We start from the raw sequence: 21,594 nt of genomic DNA, 5'->3' as shown, positions 1-21,594 counted from the left end.
TGGGTCTGGCGAGGTGGCAGATGGATTGAACATAATCGTCACTGGAGTATGAGTCTGGGCTGGCTGCAGTGCTTCCAGGGCGCTTCAGGTTGCTGGTTGAATCTTCCATCGCTTCCTCATGGGTTTCACGTATGGTTGGGAGAGGCTTTGAAAGACTCAGTCTTATCCGGGGTGCCATGGCTGCAAAGAACAGACCAGACATGATCGGCATGTAAAAGCCAGGTAAAGAAATTCTGGGTTTGTTTCTGTAAAGTCCATGCTACCTGAGCCACCTCGTGTTTTCTTCTAGCAAACAGTGGTGTTTACAGAAACTCCGTTTTAAAAGTTTGCTGGTGGTACTTTTATACCCGTGGCTTCATAAAGAGCCCATATATACAAAAGAAGCCAAGTGATTAGGTGCAGTAGAAAACAGAAGGTTCATTAAAGAGATCAGCAACGGTGCTCCCTTCGGAAGCCATGCACGGGGCCAGCAGCTGGAGCAGTGTGGTGCAGGGACACTAGCTCGTCTCAGTGTCTGGGTTGTAACAACAAAGGACAAACTACTCTCCTTATTTAATATTTCTCTGCTGGTCTGTTCAGTCTGACAGGGCTCTGACTTCAGGTGGTGTCCGAACAGGCAAGAGCTGATCTCAACAGGAGAAGAGCTGACCCACCCCCATGGGGAGCATCACGGAAAGAGTGACGTTACAGCTGATCTCTTCTGGAAGCCACAGGTGACAATGTGCAAACACGTTCATTTTCATCTCTGCCAGCGGTTTATAAATGTAGTTATGGAGTGGGAGATCCTTCCCTAAATGCTTATGTAGAGTCAAAGGGATTTAATTCACGTCCTTTATATTCAAACAGCTATCCTCAACTCTTTTTAGGATGGATTGCCATCAAACTGCTCCCACTAGTCAGGTAAACCTTTTTTACAAATATTGCAAACACTGTGAACTGTACTGATTTTTTTTTTTTTTAATATATTTTTTTCCTCTCAAAATACTCTCCTCTGTGCTTTGCTTATCTCCCCCCTGGCAGAAATGACCACATAGCCTGGATCTTAATTTTTTTTTTTACTATCCCCCTCCAATGGAATTTGTATGTGAATAATCCGCTGACACAGTATAGCTTTGTTGTGTGATTAAACACAAAAGTGCTTTGCTAGCTATTTTAATGCCTTGCTTGTCATTGCTGAAAATAAATCTGGCTTTGTTGAACCTCCCTGCGACGCTGCAGATCACACACAGAGCACAAGTGAGCAGCTCACACCGAGCCCAGGGCAGAGCTCGCAGGGTGCCCGTCCCTCCCCCGGCGGCTGCTGGCTTTTACTGGTTTCCATCTCAGGTGCTACTGGTAAAGTCAACCAAGCTGGGATTTGCTGGACTGAGAGCAGGAGATGCTTGTTTTAAACCTTATGGCCTTTTTGTTTCCCTTTCTTTACCCTGCCTGCTCCTTTCTTCTCGTTTCTGTAAGGGCTTGCTCCTCTGCCTTTCCTCCCACCCTTTGCCCGAGCTCGGCTCGGCCCCCGGGCCTGCTCTGACCCCGGCATCGAGGGGGCAGCCGGATGCTTCAGATAATGTCACGTTGACTTACGATAGCGCTAATTGTTAACTAAGTCCTGTTAACGTGCCCTTCCTCCGGAAGGAAATTAAATTACCCATTTACAGTAAAACTCTTCCGATGGGATGGATCGGTTCCAGCCCAGATGCCATCCCCTTCCCCAAGCACTGCACCGTGCCGAGGTCACCTTCCCACCCACCATCCTCCCCTCCCGGCCACGCCTGGAGCATCCTGGACCCATCCTGCATCCTTCCCAGCAATATTTGGGATGCAGCCTGCCTCCGGACCCCAGCTTTTGCCATGCCCTCCCCTTACCTGCGCTGCTGCCGGGTGCGGAGGGATGGGCGGCTTTCAGCTCCCACGTCTCTTCCCTCCCTGTTTTGAGGACAGAATATGTGCTGTCTAAAACTAACCCGAGCATCAGGCTCCCTGCCTCCAGTCAGCTGATCCGGCTGCCTGTTTTGTTGCTGTTGCTAAATATAGCCCGCTGGCTGCCTGCCCTGCCCAGAGCCCGCATCTGGCAAACGCCGTGCGGCATCAGGGCGGCAAACGGGCACCGGGGAGGGCAGGGCCGTCCTGTCCCCCATGGGATGGTCCACCCCAAATCCCTGCTGCTCCCCTGCCTTATTATATGTCCTCCCCCCCCCCCCGTATGAAAGGTGAATGCGATGCCGTGGCCATGCTGCAGCAGGAGGGGCTGCTGATGCTCTGAGCTGGGAGGGGGGTGGTGGTGAAAAAAGGAGCTGTGGCACCACCGTATTTCATTGCTGAACGATGAATCCCTTACATTTTGAGATGCTTTTGCTCCTTCTCTGCCTTGTCCCATGAGCAAATTCATGTTGCTTTGCCAGGTTTGCCCAAGGGAGGGGTTGGGGGGGCTTACAGCATCGTTATCACCGCTCCTAGTGTTGTGCCGAGCTGTGCACCCACTGCGGAGACGTGGCGGCAGCAGCATCCCTGTGTCCCCCCCATCGTCTCTGCTCCCCTGACCCCTCTCTCCTCGCTGCCCCCAGCATCGCCCCGTGGTGTTTGGCTGAGCTGGCTCCCACCGAGCCCGACCACACAAGTGTGTTATGGCTTTGCCAGGGGGAGCGGGCAGCCTTGCGGGTCTCTGGGCAGCAGGGATTTGTCTTTGTTTTCTGGCTTATTAACATGCTGCAAACTGATTGCAATCCCAGGATAACGCCAGCATCCCTCCCCTAGCCTCTCTTGCAGCATCATGTTGGGTGGGGAGGCGAATCATTATTTTTGCAGCAGAATCTTTCTTCTGCTTTTATTTCCCAGTACTGGTCTCGGAGGGACCCTCAATAGCTGTTTGTTAGTAGGGAATAGCCACGCTGCACAGCATCCCTGTATGACCACGGACAAGAGCCTGACTCTGTTTCTGACCCTTGCTGCTCCTCATACTACCTGTCCTGAGCTGCTTGGAGGGATGGAGAGAAAAGCAGAATCCTAGATTTAAAATCATTGCTTTTGTTTTAATGCAAATATTCTCGGTGTTACCAGCGTTCGGGCTGGACTTGGCTTTGGCTGCTGATTTGGTTCCCCAAGACCACGCTCATCATCCAAGTTCTTTATTTCCAGTGGAAAGAAATAGCTCAAAAGACTTGTGCATCCCTTCAGGATATGGTTGAAAGCAGAGGTTAATTGCTTTCTGGACTTATCCATTTCTTGATCTTTAAATATAAAAGGTGTGCAAGCTTAAGCTGTTTGTCTGGACTTCTGATGCCAAACAGCTGAACTTGGCTGAAATGACCCTCAACCTTCACGCATTACATTTGCTAACAGCAATGATCAGCTGGGATCATGCAGTAGTCACAATCTACAGCTTAGATTTCTTCTTCTTGCTTGCAGGCACCAAAATTACCATCAAATGGAAAATAAAACCTCAAACCCCCGCTGCTCTAAGCAGCTGCAGTATGAAGCTTGGGAAGCCATTTCATGAGGAAAATCATTGATCTGGCAAAAAAATTCCACATGTGAAGATATGCATGGATACGTTCTCTTTATAAAAGTCTTTGAGATCGTTCCCTTCCCCTGGAAACTCCCTGCTCCTGGCTGGAGACCTTCCTCAAAGGCCATGTGGTCCGATGGAGCAAGTAGCACTGGGGCCGTGCAAGGTGCCAGGCTGGTTGTGGCCACCCCACCTGCGATGGCAGCGGCTCCAAGAGCAGCAGAATTAGGAAAACATCATCTCTAGGGGAATTTCAGGCTCGGTGTTGGGTTATCAGGTGTCTAACATGGTCGGAGCCTCTCTTAAAGCTTTCCCATATCATCATCCCTCTGCGTGGTTTTGGTGGTGTCGCAGCAGCCTCCCCTGGGAGGACGGGGCTGTGGAGACCTCACACCCACCCACGAATCTCTGAAGTGATCAAGGCCCTCACAGAGTGTGGTTAGGTAAGATGTTTCTTTATGAAACTACACTAAAAATCTGGGTTTGCCATAAAAATCCCTTCTATCTATTGAAATTAGTTTCTTCTAGAAATCTGGTGTTACTGTAGGAAAATCACACTTATTTGAATCCCTGTTATTGGAATTACTCAGTAATTAATACTATAAATGATTTGTTTTCTATCATCTTTTTTACACTGTTGATGATATGAAGATTAAAATATAAATTTAAAAATACCAGATACCGCTTAGAAGTAGCTATCATTAACCAAATATAAATTACAGCAATACCTCTTTTTTTTTATCCCAACCACAGCCATTCAGTTCATCAAGTGTTTGCTCAGAAAATGTTGCTTATAAAAACAAAAAAAAAAAAAAAAAAAGAAGATGCACCTTTGAACGCTTGTTTGTCTCTTCGCAAAACTCCCGTAGGTTTCTTGCAAGCACTTCTGAGGATGGCTCTGCTTAAACCATCCCGGTCTCCGGTACTTATACTGCCCCGAGAGAGCGCGGTGAATCAGCATTCCCGAGTGCATGAAAACCGTGACCAAATGAGATTAATAGCAAAAGAAAACAGCAACAGCAGCGGTGCCCGAGCTGCCAAGGAAAACAGGAGTTATTAGTTCTGCAAGGCTTGGGTGAGTGTCTGAGATCGGAACGCTGTAGAGTTGGGTTTTGGTTTTTTTTTTTCGTTTGGTTTTCTGTTTGTTAGTTTGTTGGTTTGATGTTTTTTTTTTTTTTTTTTTTTTTTGAATGCTTCCAGTTTTGGGGGAAGCCTTGTATCCAAACAGCTGAGCGGAGTTGCACAAGTGTAACAGGCAGTTCTCCTTTGGGCATTTTTGAAGCTTGTTGATGTTGGGATAAACAAACCAATTAATCTTTGGGAGCCCTAAATAGATACCAAAGTCAATTCCCATTTTGAGTTTTCTCAGGAAAAATGCCCCTTAATGCCAAACAGGGGCTCTGGGATGGTGGCAGGCAAAAGGCAGCGTCCACCTGATGGGGCACGAGTGTTGCCAAGGCTGCGTCATAAATAACTTTTGCTTTGGAATATTGCAAGGAATATTTATTTGGGGGTGGCGGGGGGGAGATCACCTTACGCTTTCCAAAGTGATGAATCTGTACCGGAAAGATAAAAGAGTAAAAGCCCCTCCAAGCCTGGTTCCCAAACCGGTACCCCTGCAGGAGCTGGGGAGCTGGGCAGCCCCGTTGGCTTCACTACCTGGATCGGGGTCAGACCCGATGGCACCAATGTGACAGCTCAGAGATGCCACGTTGCTGCTCTGCTTGTGCCAGCTGAGCCCTGGGCTGTGGGCAGCAAAATCCCAGTTTGAAAGAAATCCCAGTTTTCGAGGTCCTGTGCTGGGAGGCAGTGCCTGCTGCCAAAACCGGGTCAAAAAGACACTAAACAGAAGGTCCCTTCCCTTCACTTTCTGATTATGAGGTCTCCAAAGGGACATTTAGGGTGCCAATTTCAAGTGTTCTCAGTAACCAGTAGAACTGTAAATTCACATTTTTAAACTCTTTTTTTCTTTTCTTTTTATTAAGGCGTTTTTAGCCTGGTTGGAAGTCCTCTGCCTCTGCTCCTCTCTGTCCAAACCCTCCTCCCGGAGTAGCCTCAGCACCCAAAGGTACCAGCATCCCAAAGGGACCGCCACCAGCCCACACACCCTGTCCTGCCACTCTCCTGCCTGCAGGAACGAGGCTTTTTTGGTAAACTAGCAAATATTGTGATTGGAAAATGCTGCCACATTGCTCCCATGCTGCGAGACAGTGTCTAAACCCACGTCAGAGCGTGCCAGGAAGGGAGCGGTGTCAGTGCCGGGCTTTGCCGCAGCGTCAACTCTTGCCAGGGATGGGGGACGGGGTTAGAGTGACCCTGAGCATCTCCACGCCTCGGTGCAGTGAGCTGCTTCTCCCCTGCCTGTTTGTCATTAAAAGTTCAGGAAAGGAAAACAGTTTGACCCACTTTCTGCCAGATTCCACATGATTTGTGTCCTCTAATTATATCCCCCAGCCCGTTAACCTCCCGTGCATTACAGCGAGCAGCCGCCACGGTACGCGGGGAAGATATTCCCGTGAAACATTAATGAGCTGTTTTCATATTAACTAGACAGAGCTGGGTTAGAAACGTCGCACCCACAGCTGTTGCCTTGACTGCAGCTCACATGGTAACTGGGTTTTTGCAAGCCAGGACCCGGTTGCTGTGCAGACTGGAAACCCCAGTTGAGCACAAGGTTTGTTTGCAGAAGCTGAGCTCTCCATCCAGCTGGGAGCACTGGTGGAGTCCTCCAGAGAGGCTCGGAGTGATTTAGGCACTCTGTTTCCTTGGGATTTCAATTAAGATCGGAAAAATGACTCCAGGGACCGTGGCTGGGAGTTCCTAAGCCATGCTGGTGTCGTGGGTCTGCCAGCCTGGCTCCCATCGGCGCCCGTGGGGGCTTCGTTTTTAAAGTATTTTGGAGTCTCAGAAAGTGTTTGGTGTTTTCTCCCTGGGGACTTCCCCTGGGAATCCAGCCCAGGATATTTATTTGAAATAATACAAATATTTTTATATTTATACCGTTACTTTTCTGCACAAGGTTACATTGCACCTTTGTATGCCTGCGTTTTTCCGTACATCACCATAGATTATAGAAATGTCCATCTGGGCTCCAACCAAACACCTGACACCCCCCAAAGGGCCTGAACATTGATGCAGAGTCGTCCTTTGTGGACATGCCCCACAGAGAGACTGGGAAGCCGAGTGCTGGTCATTGTGGCAGGGCTCGGTGAGGACACCGTGCTGCCATCACCTGAGAGTCTTCTCCTGCCTAGGGTCCCATGAAAACCCCCGTCCCACCAGCAGCCTGGAGGGGCCGAGTTGCTCTCAGTGCTGCCTGACACCAGAGCCTGGCAGGGTGGCCCGGGGATGCCAGCGGTGGCCGGAAAATCTGGGGAAATCTGTACCAAGGGAAGCAGCGAGCCGTGCAAATGCTGTTAAATATTACAAGCAACAAGCCGTTCCCTCCGGTCAGGCCTTGCGGAATAATTGCACCTCACTTGTGCAGCTCCTTTCCAAACCCCCTCAGGAAAGGGGTCTAAACACATGGAGTTACGGATCCACCGCTCCTCGTGCTGACAATAAACCCAGAGGGACCAGGGCCAGAGCACAAACAGGCCGTGCAGAGGAACAGGTGGCTGCTCAGCTCCTGGGAAACCCGCGTTTGCTTCCCTTTGCTCTGAAGCCCTCAACTGCACAGAAGTCCGGCTTTCATTTTTCAGGCCCTGGGATCTCCATCCTTTACATACAGAGATCAATTTTCCTTTGGAAGCTGTCCCGGTCAGTCCCGGAGACACCCCCTCACCCCTGGCACAGCTCATAAAGGACCCGAACAATTCAAATACACCTGCCATAAATGACTTCTGTGCCATGAGAGGGTCTTTGATGCCAAACAGCTGCAGGAACATCCCCGTCACTTGCAAATGGAAAACGGACCCCATTTTGCTAAATAAGTGATTTATTACAAACTGCTCAGCATTTGGCTGCTAATCCAAGCTGCGGCTCACCCAAGGCAGGTTCATCTGCCCATAGCTGATGCATTTCTTTTATTAAAGAGCTTTGCCTGATTAAAAAAATTGCAAGATCAGTTTATGATAACCATCAATGGAAAACTCTGCAATGTTACTGCCCTCTAAACTTTCTGTTATCAGCTGGGGCTGTGCTGTGCTAAGGTGGCCTAAGCGCTTCCATAAAATAACTTAATTCTGGAACTATTTTTCTGTGGTTTGGGTGGTGGGGCTGATCACGGCTCTGTTTCTCCATTGCTGATGTCTGTATTTCTCTCCTGCAGGCTTCAGGCTTGTTCTTCACACCTGGCTGCTGGTAAGGCAGGGACAGCAGTACACCAGCGTCTTCCAGTACATCCACGCTGCACTGAGGACTGAGCTGAGCAGCTTTTACTCCATCCGGCCCTTCCTTCCACCCTGGGATGCAGAGAGCCCCGATCACCAGACGGAGGGATTTTTTTTTCACCCTGGTACCAAAGTCCAGCGGCTGTTTCATAACCGTACTTCTTGTACCCTGCCACCATCTAGTGGTAACTCAACTAGAAACTCTGCGTCCGGAGAGGAGAAGGAGCCTGAGCAGGTCCTCCGTCGCCAGCCTGATGGGAACCCAAGCTCTGCTCGGGGTAGCAGGGGTGCAAACCGCCATTTCATGGTGTCAGGCTGGTGGGAGCACTCTGCTGATGAAGCATAAAACCCCACAGATTAACTACGATGAGGTTTCTCCCCCATGTGTCAGCCTGCTCTGCTTCTGGCTGTAACGAGTTTTTTTTTAGAAGTGCGCTCGCACTTGATGTGGTTCCACGGCTCCGTCGCTTCCGTCCCAGCTCGGCTTTGGAAAGCTGCGAATGAGGGAGGGATGGTGGAAGGGTGGTGGGGGAGAGACCGCAGGAGAGCAACACACACACAGCCAGATGCACACACACACGCGGCTCCCATGGCGTTTCCAGGCATCCAGCCCCCAGGAGGGCTCTGAACCATTTTTTGACCCCCGTGAGCAACGCCAAGTGCTGAGACATCACCCCCCCGGGAGGGTGGCTGGAAATCACCCTGTGCCCCCCAGGCTGTGTGAAGGGGCAGTCAGATTGGCACGGCGCTTTGGAGGAGCTACCTTCTGCCTGGTGTTATTGCAAATAACCTGAGTAACTACTTTCCTGGCCTGGAATTGCTCCCTGAGCTGCTTTTATTATTTTTTACTTTTTTTTTTCCAGAGAGCGCTCGGCAGAGACGACTGTGAGATTTCCTCAACTGTTTGCTCATTTCTGCACCACAAGCTGTAAGTCCTTCTCCCAAAACATGAATATTTGCCCAGAAAGGCTCTGATTTACCAGCACAGGCTCTTTGCTCTGCCCACGCTACTTCTCACTGGTGTTAGTGGAATCGCAAGCAGGTTTTGGGGGGGGGGTGTTCTGCTGGGAAACTCCATCCCTAGCCCATTCCTCCTGTCTTTGCTGAACCAGCTGCGCTCCAGGTAACCCTGCAGCGCCTGTGACTGCCTGGGCACAAGCAAGGGCTCCCCTGGCACAGGAGGAAGGAGAGTGTATGCACACACCATACATTAACTCATGCCATATGCACGGGTTTGGCGTTTAGCTTGGGGCTTGCTGCCCACATATCACACGTGGTGGGTTTGCTTTTGTGCGGATGCACGGAGCCAGGCACGGCTTCGTGTTCGGGAACAGGCAAAACTGGTGTTTGTGGATGCCGCGGGAGTAGGATGCTGTACGGACACCGTCTGTGTGAACGAGACAGAGCAGTCTCCTTGCAACTTCTGTCTTTTAGGATAACGTTTCCTTTCCTTCCACTGCAAAAGAGCTTCTCCTGTAACGCACACACTGCACTGAGCTGGTGTTTGGACGTGTTTTACCCCACCTTCTCGTGTCTGGGTATGGATGTGAGACCCTTTCCCATGGCCACTCTAAAAATCTCTAAATTTGGGGGTTGGGAAGGCAAAAGCCAATTAAATATAACCCTTGTCACAGCTGTAAATTAGATACTACACCAATCGTCACAGTAAATGAAATCCAGGTTTTGGCTGCTCCGCTGTTTTATCAGGGCATTTAAGTAAGTAAATGTCTTTTCCATATTGAAAATGCTGAGGTGGTTCGTTAACTGATTAAAAGAACATGTTGGACTTGAATGCACTGCCTGGTGCTAACTGAATAATCAAGGTAAGCGGGGATCTTTCAAATCCTCAAGCAACAAAATTCAATTAGATGGGAGAGATTCAATTATGCTTTAAAGGGAACCTGGCCACGAGCGTGCAGGGTACGGCAGGAAAACGTATGCACAATAATTTCATGGAAAAGAGCAATTACTTTATCAATAGGACACGCAAAATGAAATTTGCTCATCAGTCCTGAAAAGAAGCCCAAATAACCGAGCCTTTTAAGGAGATGACACATGGACCAGGACAGGCTTCAGCTGAACGGAAAGGCTGAGAGCATCAAGCAGGTTTGAGTGGGTTTGATTGATTTCTGCGCAGTTATCAACCGAGGCTTTGGTCCACTGACTTCATATTGGGCCTCGGATAACGGTTGTTGTAACAAAGATGTAGGACTTTGGCAGCAAGTGTATCCCAATCCCTCTTCGTTAAGATAAAGTTTTTAGAAATTGAATTGGTTTTGAGTCTGAAGACGCTGGTTCTTCCTCCCCCAGCATCTCTGCATAACGTTACTTCAACGAAAAAAGCACAGGGAAAAGTCAAACACTTTGCAAAAGAACACAGACATTTGAATTTAATAAATTATAAAATTAAAGATTCTAATTTGTATATACATTTTTAATATACAAGAAACGGCTATTTATTGCAATTTCTGTTAAGGCATATGTAAGTGAATGGAAGTTGCATATAGATATTCAGATGAACATAGCTAATACTGTGCATTGTAGGTGAGTAAATAAGACATTAAATGCATTACGTAATAAAATAAAACATAAAACCCTTTGAGTACTGGTAAAGCACCATTTCTAGAATTCTCAAAATATCTGAAAGCATTCTATGGAGATGTTGTGAGACTCTAAATATTGAATGGATATATGAATATAAAAAGTGATGCATTCATAATAGATTACAGAAATCTTTAAAGGAATGTTGGTGAAAAAAATGGCAGCAGATTGGAGCCAAAGGAACCAGAATTGGTTTGGGATCTTTTTCCTGAGGGGCTGTCACTTGGATTTTAAGTTTAGAACACCAGAAAAATGACAATTTAGAAAGCTGCGTACTTGCATGGTTAGATTCCAAAACGCATTGCTTAATGGGAGCACATTGCTTTAGCTCTCAGACCACTGAGACGGTCTCTGCAGGAATATATTTACTTATAAACCTGCTTTAGTTTCTGAGGATTAGGTTACATTAAACTGCCACTCTCTGCTCATTATATCTCAAAATGCAGTACCTGGGCAACAGCAAAATGGTTACAGGAGACACACTACGATGATGCTCTTGCCCAATTACAGTATTGTAGAAAAGAGGAAAGAGTTGTCGGAGTCCAACCAACCAAAAAATGACCAGAATTTCTGCTGCATGACAAGGAACGAAGATCAGCTGAGAGCAAAACCCCACCTATTGCCTTGGGCTACTTTTTCTTTATCAGTAGAGCTCTGCTCTGTGTTTTCCAGTAGAAGTGAGGTACATGTTCTTAGGAAACCACCATCATGTGGAACTGCTGAAAAAAAAAAAAACCTTCTGAAAAACTGATGCCAACTTGAAAAGAAGGCATCTTTCCTGGTCTGAAGAACCTTTTTCTTTCTTCCCTCATGCAGCAAGACTGCAAAGAAAAGGCAGCTGGTGGCTCTGCTCTGTAAGGAGATGGACCAGACTGTATCCATCAGCGTCTCACTGTCTTGAGCAATCTAAACTGAAGCTGAATCACTTCAGTATTCCCCAAATAACAGCTAGAGAAATAGTCAGTAGAATTAAAACCAGCGAGAAAGAAATTAAATTAAATCTCCCAAAAGGTGAGACTGAGAAGGGAGCAAGCCCTTCCTAAATGCAGATGCCGCTAGGCATCGCACCGGGTCCCAAATGAACACCAGACCTAGCGTAGTACCACATCAGCCTTCTGGGAGGCTGCTCCTGCTCCAAGGTGCAGCAGAAGTTGCCACCTTATCTGGAAAAACGCTTTTGGTTTGTTTGATTGCAAACTGACTTACTCTGGAGAAAGAACAAAGTGGTCAAGTTTTTGAACTCCGAACCAGCTTTCCAAGTTCAGCCAGGGTGTCCATGCCGTGTGTGAGCGAGCACCCCCTGCGACTGACCTTGCCCAGCCTGCAGCAGTCCTGGCCGCTGGAAATGCTCCACGCAGAACTGCCCAGTCCTTTCCAAACGTTGGGTCTCCGCACTGGAACAGGCCTTTCCTCGTGCTGTTTGCAGAAAGGTCACTTGAAGTTGCACCCAATAAATTCCTGCCCCACTTGCTATTGGGACACAACTGAGAAGTCCTTTGGACAGAAGAGGCTATTTGTAAGATGGCATTTGAGCCGTGGGCATTTCTTCACATTCCCTTGTTGACTAAGCCTATTCCTGATGCTAAGGAAGAACAGAAGCTATTAGATGAGTTATCTCAGGCTTCCGGAGGTCGGAGAAATGGGTCTCCACAAACTCCAAGACAGTCAGGCTGGTACCATTCAGGCAACAAACTTTGACCTGCCCACCCACATAACGTCAAGCCCCAACCTCTCTCTATCCTTGGGTTTGTGAGGGTTTTTCCTAAGTTTACCATAGGCTTGGATGTGCTTCCAGGCTATGAAAAAGCCGGGGGTTGTGGTTTATTTTTTATTGTCCACAGAGCTAAAAGCAGAATAATAACTTGAAGGGGAAACAATGAGTTTTACACAAACCACGTCTGGGTAAAGGAAGCGTGGAGGCAACAAATACTCTGTCCACAGGCTGGGAGCCTGGCTACAGCTTGTGTCTCCCATGGCACAGCAGCTGGGATGATGTTAATTTAGACATGTCTTCCTCGCTTATAAGTAGCATGGTGGGGTTTTTTTCCCCCTTCAGTGCTCACTACTACGTTGCTCTGTTTTGCACAGACGTGACCTGACCCTGTGCTGTTACTGAAGCTTGTCCTGTCTTTAGGCGGCCACAAATCCCTTGGCATAAAGCTCTTGGGGCCGTCGCCGGGTTTGCCCAGGGCTCTGTAACGGCAGGCAGGCCATGGAGCGGGGCTGGGGCAAGCGAAGGCTACCATGTGGGCAACTAAAGACAAGCAACCTTCGACTGCAGGAAAATGCTCGGTGTCTCACAAGTTAAAGTCTGGGGTGAGACTCCTGCCGCTGCCCCCGCCAACTGCTGCTCGGCGCTGCCAGACTGCGGAGCTTTGGTTTTACTTTTCAAAACCAGAACAGATTACTTTGTTGCTTGCGCTGGCTGCTGCTTTCACATCTGCAGCCACGTCTGCTTGGCCCAGGAGATGTTTCCTAGTGCTCTGGACCTTTACCAGGACTTTATGCTTCCCAGTCTTCATGGTCTTCAGTGTAACTCCCACCCTTGTACCATCTGAGCTGGTCCTAAACACTCCCTCAAGTGTATCACCTTGGTTCTCTGTAAAAAGGCATGTTTGATGGCATCACACCAGCCGAAAACATTTCTTCTCTGCTTTGGCTAGTATCTCCATAAAGTATTTTTCTTAAACGAGGTCTTGTCCTTCAAAGACTTCTGGCCACAGTTCAGGCCAGAACAGTTCGACATCTCAGTGCTCCTTGCAGGCTCTCACCTCCTTTCCAGCAGGACCGGCTTGTTCCGAAGAGACTGGGCAGCTCATTCCGCCGTGGTGGTGGAGGGCAGAAGGCAGGGTCGCAGGTTGCCACACGTGGTTCACCTTGCAATACTTCTGAAGCTCTTTTCCAGCAGCCAGGCCACAGAAGAGCTTACACATTGCTGGAAACTCAGCACATTTCCCATCATTAGGTGTCTGTATACACAGGCTTACGACTGGCGCCGCTTCAAACTAAGACCAGCTCAGGCTGGAGGATGAGATCTTATTCTCAGACTGGAAAATCTGAATTAGTAGCCATCAGACCTACCTACTGGTAAAAGGAGGATTTCAGGGAAGCCCTGCTCTCTGCAGGAGGTTTACCAGCAAAGAGGAAGCAAATGGAAGAGTCCAAGCCAGGAGACAGAAGGAAAACTGCTCAGATGCCACCCGCAGCAGGAACCAGTGCAGGCCAATCTGTGGTGTTAGGGCCAAGCTGAACTCATCTTCTGATCTCCAACCAGGAACTCAAAATGAGCTATGAAAACCACAATGACCCTGAGGGGAAAGGAAGTACTCAAAGGGTTATCAGGTTACACCTCCTAAAGTTTCTAGCAGACCTGGTACTGTGCGTACACACGTATGTGTGTGGATGTATGTGTATATGTAAGGGCAATTGTTCACTTCCGCACCAATAAAGATGTCCTAAGGAAAGGAAAATAATACAAAATTATTTCCTCCGAAGTAACCTCATCCTATGGAAGTAAAAAAAAAAATTTCTCGACAAAGCACCAAAGAAAAGACAACAAGAATCCAGTCATCTTTAAGTTAAACAGTATGTGGGTAGAAAAAAAAAATCAGACCAACAAAAAAAGCACCAACCAACAAAGATCACTGAGGCTGTTGCATTACAGGAACTTAAAGACTATCAAAAATATGGATAATTGTAAACAGAAAGACTAGGATGGTGTCAAGTCCAAGTTGGCTGGATCTACCCTACTGAATGTCTTGCAATTATTCCAAAGTTTTGGAGAATCCTTTGAAACTGTTTATGGAAATATGTAAACTACTGTTTGCCAGTTTGGTTTTTTTTTTTAATTTACACATAAATATACGGCTACAGAATTTTCTATATATTTTTCTTACGCAGTACCGGTTAAGAAAGCTATGAAAGCACATGCCTGGCTGTGACCACAGGAACAGCTCTGCTAAAGTCAGCGAAACTCAGTCTGGCACGTCCTTAAGTACCTTCCTGAACCGGGGGCTGAGTTAGTGCCCGGGTTTATGCAACGCACAGAAACATCACAGGATCCATGACCGCCTGCTTGTCGGTGTTAAAGGGATTTATTATGTCTTGGGACTGTTTTCCTCCATCCTAAGTGTAACTCCCATTACCACTCCCAAGCATAGAAGACTTTAAAGAGCCCATAAACAAGAAACCTGCTAACCTGGCCTAGGTATTACGGTTTGTTTGGATTCGATGAAACGCTGTAATGATATTGCACTAATACTCTACCATACCCTGTAAACCTAGCCATCAAAGTGTTCAGATTAGCACTTATGAAACAATCTGTCATTTCCATTTATAGTAGGCTTTAGAATTTGGCATCTCTGCCATAGCACCACTTTGATTTTTCCCCATTTTTAGTCTCTACGACATGGGCAATATTATAATGTTGGTAACATCTCTATAAGAGAAAAATGTCGCTTGTGCCATATTTCCATTTTAGTTTATTTTCCTAAGAGTCTCTCTTTTCCTTTTCTCAGCAATCAGCTCCTGAATTCTTTGATTCCTTGTCCTTTCATAAGGTATCCTCCTCCGTGTAATGATGTTGTGCTGTGACACTTCGTTATCCAGCCCATCGATTTTATAGGGAACATCCACCGCATTGATTTCTGGGTGCTCCTCGGTTGCATTGGAAGGAGGTGCACGTGGTTTGGAAACAGGAGGAGGGCTGGTGGCAGACTCTGTGGTGGACACTCCCGTGGGAGGGCTGAGGGTTGTCAGGAGCTCCTCCTCAATGACATTATTCTTATTTACGTTAGAATCAGTTACATTGCCATCCTCTGTTATGTTGCTGTACATATTACAGGACTTGCAACACAGCTTATTGTAACCGGGAATGGAGCAGTAACGGGAGAGAACCTCCATGCGACAAAACATTGACTTGTCTCCTTGACAATGATCTTCTGAAAGAGAAAAAGGGAACAGATAAATAAAGAGCATCTTCACATTAATCAGAAAAAGAAACACAGCTGAAGCTTTGGCAGTGGGCAGAGGGTTTGGTATTTAAAGTGAGACAGGAAACTGGGAAATGAGCCTTCTATAAGCAGAAGCAGGCTTGATATTAAACCTAAAACTCAACTCACTTCAAGGGGTGCAAAGGCTGATCTGAAGTCTTTGTACCAGCCCCATCCATGCTATAGACCATAACACTAATTTCTGGCTTCACATTCTGCAAGTAGTACCACAAAGACCACGATGTGTGATCCTGCCATGGCTTAGGGTTCAAAATACACCAATAGTGCTTTCTCGTTGCTAAAGCTACATTAAGCCCTCCCAAAAGTCATCAAGGTTTATATTGAGAAACCTTTTCCCCCTCTCTCACTCCTTTTAATGCTTTTCTGCAATCTGACAGTGAGTAACCACGGTCGGGGTAATTTATATTATATTTATAGTCTTATTTCTACGTGTACCATGTAACTCTCAGAATTAATCCATCTCCCATTGGAGTGATTTTTTTCACCAGGTACCTCTACTCTGAAAACAGCAGCGTTGCCTGAGCACGCCCCTTGCTCGAGAGAAAAGGGGTGCATTTTGCGTAAGGCTTTTCTCCTCCCTCCTAAAGGGGAGCTGATATCCAAACTCCGGAGCGATGGAGCCAAGCCAGTCCACTGATGGCTGGGAGACCCAGTAACAAGTCCTGATTTTTGTGTCACTGACTGAAAAACTGTAATAAAAGCGACAGGGTGATAACTGATAGGGTTTAAGCTGTCAATAGCTGTTACGACAATCTGCACTATGATACAGGCGGCAGAACCTGATCTTCCTGAAATACAGGTGGCAAAAGGTAGGTTAAGGGGTTAAAGGGAGCTGGTCAAACTGCTTTACTGTCTGAGAAACATTAACAGAGGTCTGCTCAGAAATTACTCAAGCCCTTGTGATTTCTGCTCAGAGGAGGTACAGGACCGCATGAATTGGCAGCGGATGGATGGAGAAGGGCTAGCAAGCTTGGAGGGAGGGCTACCTGTCCTCTGTCCTACATACACGCTCTACAGCTCCTGTGCCTCCAGGCTGAAGTGATGGGGCCAGGAACTACTGGGAACTGCAGTGAAGGAAAAATCCCAACAGAGCCCATGCTGAAAGAAAGAGGAGTCGGAGGGATTGCAGGAGAGGAGGGGGCGAGGAGAAAGGCTGCCTGACCAACACTTGGCATAATCGGTAACAAAATATTTTTCTCTGTGGCCAGAGTGCTGAGACAGAGATGAAATCACTTCTGCCTCTCTCCCTGCTCTGACTACATTTCCACCTTACTCTTACAGTAAAGGATGAGTAACTCCAATTACTCGCCTTTATTTAGCGCGTACCCGATGGCAGACAGCGTGCTCCAGTCAGCCTGTTATTGGGGCTCATCCCGCTGCCAACACTGACTTACCCTGTCAGCAACCTCACAGCAAAGTAGAGAACCAGAGCAGATTCAGAGATACCAAGTGAGCTCAGACAGTGTAGGTGTCGCCTCTCCACTCATCCTCAGTTAACAAAATAGGGCATTATAGGTGTTTAATTGGCAAACATATCAGTCTAAAATAAACGAGTAACTGTTGCTGCTGCTATAAAAATGCTAGTGGTGGCTGAGGAAGGTGGAAACACCTTCCATCCATTGTATTTATGCCCCAGTTGTTGCATTTGTTTCAGAAAAGCAAAATTCTGGTTCCTATTTTCAAATGTGTCAATTCGTTTTCGTATTTTTCAAAGGCTAAACTGAGATGCTGCTGGACAGAAAGAACCAACTCCTGCCTTAGGAACCTAAGAATAGTGCCTTGGTTTTGGAGACATATTCAAACCAGTCTTAAAGAGCTGGAATTGTTCATACCTGCATGCACAACTCTATACAAAGGACTGCATGTGCATATAGAGCCTTATATACTTTTTACGTACCAGGTAGGGTCCCCTTTGAACATTTTGCCTGGTGTTGCACGACCTTAATGCAAGCTTCTCCAAATGGCTTGCAAAATAAAAGCCAAAAGATATAATATTTAAAAGTAGTTTAAACAAAGCAGATCTGTTCTTGGCTTTGTAAGAATCACTAAAAGGCCCTTTAGAAAAATGCCTTTTTTTTTTCCTATCAAAAATATGTAACGTCAAGCTTAAAACCACATGAAAATAAACCTGCATTATGTAATATGTTTGGTGACATCTGATAAGTTATATAAATAAACTCTCTAACTTATGAATGTCAAAATGAAATTCTTATCCTCTATCCAAGCCAAAATATCCAGATTTACTGAACTTTTATTTATTTTTACTTGCAGTATGCATGACAGACTGGAAGTATATCTTCAAAACATCAGTAAGAAAAAAATAAATCAGTTTCACAGTCACTTTGGTACACATTAGTCTCATAAAAAAATATTGAAAAGCAAACTGAATTGGCACATCTTTAATATTATGTTAAATACATACAAAACACTAATAAAATATCCCTGATAAACCAAAGTGCATATAGACATAGTGCACAATGCCCAGATACCTTATTGCACCATTCTCTATAGCCACCCATCTCTTGAAACATCACTAAACATTGTCTATTTAAAGGTAACAGTCATGAATATATTTATACAGTTAAACACCAATTATTTTACATAACAGTATTCAGTGCCAGATACGTGTCTTTGCTTTTTCACCTTGTCATGTAAATTGTTAACATGTTTCAGGAAATTATCATATTAACAGCAAAATTTAAATATGTGATCACATGATAATGACAAGTTTGAAGTGCTACACTGTTGAAGACCCAAAGATTCAAAAATGCCACTTTTCCAAAGAACATGATCAATGCAATAAGGTAGTAATTTGCTCCAAGACTGCGGTTTTAAAGTTGATACGCTTCTACTATTGGTACTGACTGTCACAAACAGGTTTATGACTTGTGAATTCCAAATCTCCAACACAAACACAGAAGGTGAAGCAAGAATTCCAGTTAAATTTCAGTAGGTTAGGTCACAATCCTGTCTTGATGAAGATATGGATATGCACTGTGCAAATTAACCTCGGATTAAATTTACTGCCTTCCAATAGTTATCATTCAAGTAAAAACACTCCATATGAAGATTAACTCAAGGTACCAGTGTACTGTTTATATTTAAAGCTGGATCTGGTAAATTAATGCCATTTACATTTCAACATTAAGGCATTTTTCTAAAATTCTTCTTCTAAGCAAAAAAAGCAATAAAAATTGAGGTAATTCTGTAGTAATTCACACTGTTATGTTTGCCAGTTGACACATCTATAGAGCATACACACACACGCACACATACAACCGTACCAGTCAAGTCAGACATGCACATGGTGAAAAAAGACCAAAGATGTAATGAGTATAAACAGCTCCGTGCTGAGCAGCTGGAGACATCGTAGTCGATGAAAACATCGTATTGCCTCCGCCAGGTTAAGAAAAACACCACCACGCAACCTTCAACACGAACCACGCCTGTTCTGCTTCGGTTTTGTTTCTAAAGTGAATGTTCGCAAAACTGGCAAAAAATTGTGCAACGGGAAAAACAAATGCGGCTTTTCACAAGGAAAAATATTTCAAACCATCGCCAGGAGTTTGGCGAGAGCAGATGGTGTCATAGCAGCATGGAAAGTACCGACAGAAAGCGAGCTTCTGCTTCCCAGTGAGCCCTCCACGGGTTACAAACATAAATGTGAGGGTCAAGAATAAAAAATGAGCAGCAAGGGTGAGGAAAGCAATGGCACCGCAAAGGAAAATGGAATGAAAAAATTCTTTCACTCATCAGACTACCCTGTCGGCGAACTGAAACTAGAGAGTTATGAGATTTAGGACTTTTAGATAAAGGAGAACTTTAGCACTACAAGGTGTCATTATTGTGATGTGATCACATTCACAATAAGTTCTCAGTTTTGCTATCAAACTGAACATCATGAACCAGTAAGAGCCTTTTTTCACCATCACCAAGCAACAAGCAAACCGATCCCAGCTCCCTTTCGGAGGACTGCAACATACCGTGGAGATCCAACTTCACACATCCAACACTTCAAGACCTCCACCACCAGTGCTACGCAAGCTCCAGAGAAGAAAGACACCGAGCACCAAGTGCCTGGTGTGAAAAAAAGATTCAGCCCAAGATTTAAACTTGGCAAAGTCAAGGGAACTTTCCGCATAGAGAGAAGAAGAGAGCAAAAGGCAAAGTCCACATTCGATGTGGCATGCATTTAAGGGCAAAGGCAGAGTTATAAATGGGTCTTTTACTTGAAGATATTTTCTGGATGGGGTAGTCTGGATCAGGTCTTGACAGCCATTGTATCATGTAGGTTTTCTTCAAAGGATCAGAAACGTTTCCTTGAATAGAGGCAAAAAAAAAAAAAGATGTGACACAACATTTATTAGCAGCAAGTAGTTGCCCTGTCAGAAGGGGATAAGCCAAGAGAGCGAGTGGGCTCCGATGGCGAAGGAGCTGGGGAAGGATTATGACCAGGCTGTGTAGTTTTGGGCAGAGGGTGCTGTTTTGCCAGTTTGCTACAACTTGTGCCTGAGACTTGAAAGCCAACACTGAAGACAGCCCGAAGGCCAATTTTCCAGCAGTATTTCTCACAGCAGCGTTAAGTATGTCCTAAGATACATCCCGTCTAATTTAGTTATAATACCTCTATAAAAACTTTGTATTGGAGACCATAATTAACAGCTTGGTTCTAATTAATTAGGAATCAAAAGCTACTCTGAGAAATACATCTGGAATAAAAGAAAAATATGAATTACTTAGTAATAGGAATACGTAAAATGATCTCACAAGTATCATTTGCAAATAGCTGAAAAGCTAACAAGGATAAAGGCATTAGTGTCCTGGATTAACTAGGGACAAATTTATTATAGCTTAAAAAATTTGAGTTAGATAACCCCTGAAGATAACTTGTGCTTGACAGAATGGAAAAGAGGTCTGGGACTGTCGCTGGAGGCGGGGAAAGCAAAAAGGCATCTTTAACATGATGCCATTGATTAGCCACAAGCCACCAGCCTCCTGCCGAGCCCAGCACGTCGCAGAGGCGCAGGGTCAGACTCGGGCAGTGCTTCTCACGCAGAGGAGTTGTCATCTGCTGGCTGGATACAGCCACCACCACTGGGTTGAGGTCTGCCCCAGCCTCTCATGCTGCCCTGGGGCAAGTGGTGCTCCCCACCACGAGAAGAGAACAACCATGTGCCCAAGAAGCCCATCAGCCACACAACAGCTCTACATTGGGAAAGTCTGCTCAAAACCAGGGCTGTGGAAAACCGTCACCACCAGGCAGATGTAGCACACAAGTATGAATTCAATGAAGGCATTTCAAATAAAGGCAATAAATACAATTATTTTTTTTCAGCAAGTAATATATGCTAGAGAAGACAAGCACTTACTTGGACATGGAGGTAGTCTGCAAATCCTTACAGTCTCTGGTTTATTGTCCTTACAAAGGCCAATAGCATTGTCCCTGGTCCGGCACAGGACTGGGCGATCCTGCGTCCCATTGCCACAGCTGACAGAGCACTGAAAAGAGATGCACCAGTTAGACCCCAGTCACCACTTGGAAACAATGGAGTAGAAATTATGTTTTAAATTTTAAACCACTGCCCTTGATTCAAGCTGACACGGTACATTATTTAAACCACTGCAGTACCTATGGTAACTAAATAAGAAGGAGCACCACTGCTTTTGGGTGGTTGGACTGGATGATCTCCAGAGGTCCCTTCCAACCCCATGTGATTCTGTGATTCTGCTTTTTGTGATATACCAGTAATTCCAAGACAGAGTTTACAATCTGAGCAGTAGAGAAACAATTGCAAATGTGAGGCGTTAATTCAGTGTGCATCAGGGGTGGCCTTTACAACGAAGATGCTTGCACCTTTGAATCTCCATGAGTGTTGGTGCCTAACTTTCTTAGTGCCCTTAATCACAGTGTCTGAAGACGTTAAAGTCTTCTTTACTTGAAAGAAAATAAAAGTGATAAAAAGAGTTAATTGCCCTTCTCTCAAGCTTAAGTCAAGAGGTCAGTGATTGTGAGCAGAATAAAGAGCAGGTAGAATTCAGCTTTCCTGATGCTGCCGCCTCAGATGGGTGGCTCACAGGGTCTGGATCACCCAGCATCACTGCAGGATGGCTTTACTGGCTCTTTCACCACCACCATCTCTCCATCGAACTCACT

General features: G+C 46.0%; 1 protein-coding gene across 1 annotated transcript in view; it reads right to left on the bottom strand.

Annotated features, from left to right (window-relative positions):
* Positions 1 to 10,188: 10,188 nt before the first annotated feature.
* The window catches only part of ADAMTS2 (ADAM metallopeptidase with thrombospondin type 1 motif 2), a 189,297-nt gene continuing 177,891 nt past the window's right edge, over positions 10,189 to 21,594 (bottom strand). Inside the window, exons 20-22 of the mRNA XM_074155475.1 lie at positions 20,810 to 20,939; positions 19,670 to 19,759; positions 10,189 to 15,368 (exon numbers count right to left, since the gene is read on the bottom strand). Of these exons, the coding sequence (XP_074011576.1) occupies positions 14,905 to 15,368; positions 19,670 to 19,759; positions 20,810 to 20,939 (684 nt within the window). The 3' untranslated portion in view covers positions 10,189 to 14,904. The remainder of the gene's footprint in view (positions 15,369 to 19,669; positions 19,760 to 20,809; positions 20,940 to 21,594) is intronic.

This window comes from Numenius arquata, chromosome 11 (assembly GCF_964106895.1).
Source record: "Numenius arquata chromosome 11, bNumArq3.hap1.1, whole genome shotgun sequence".
Taxonomy (NCBI): domain Eukaryota; kingdom Metazoa; phylum Chordata; class Aves; order Charadriiformes; family Scolopacidae; genus Numenius; species Numenius arquata.
This window is presented reverse-complemented; position numbering and strand designations above follow the sequence as displayed.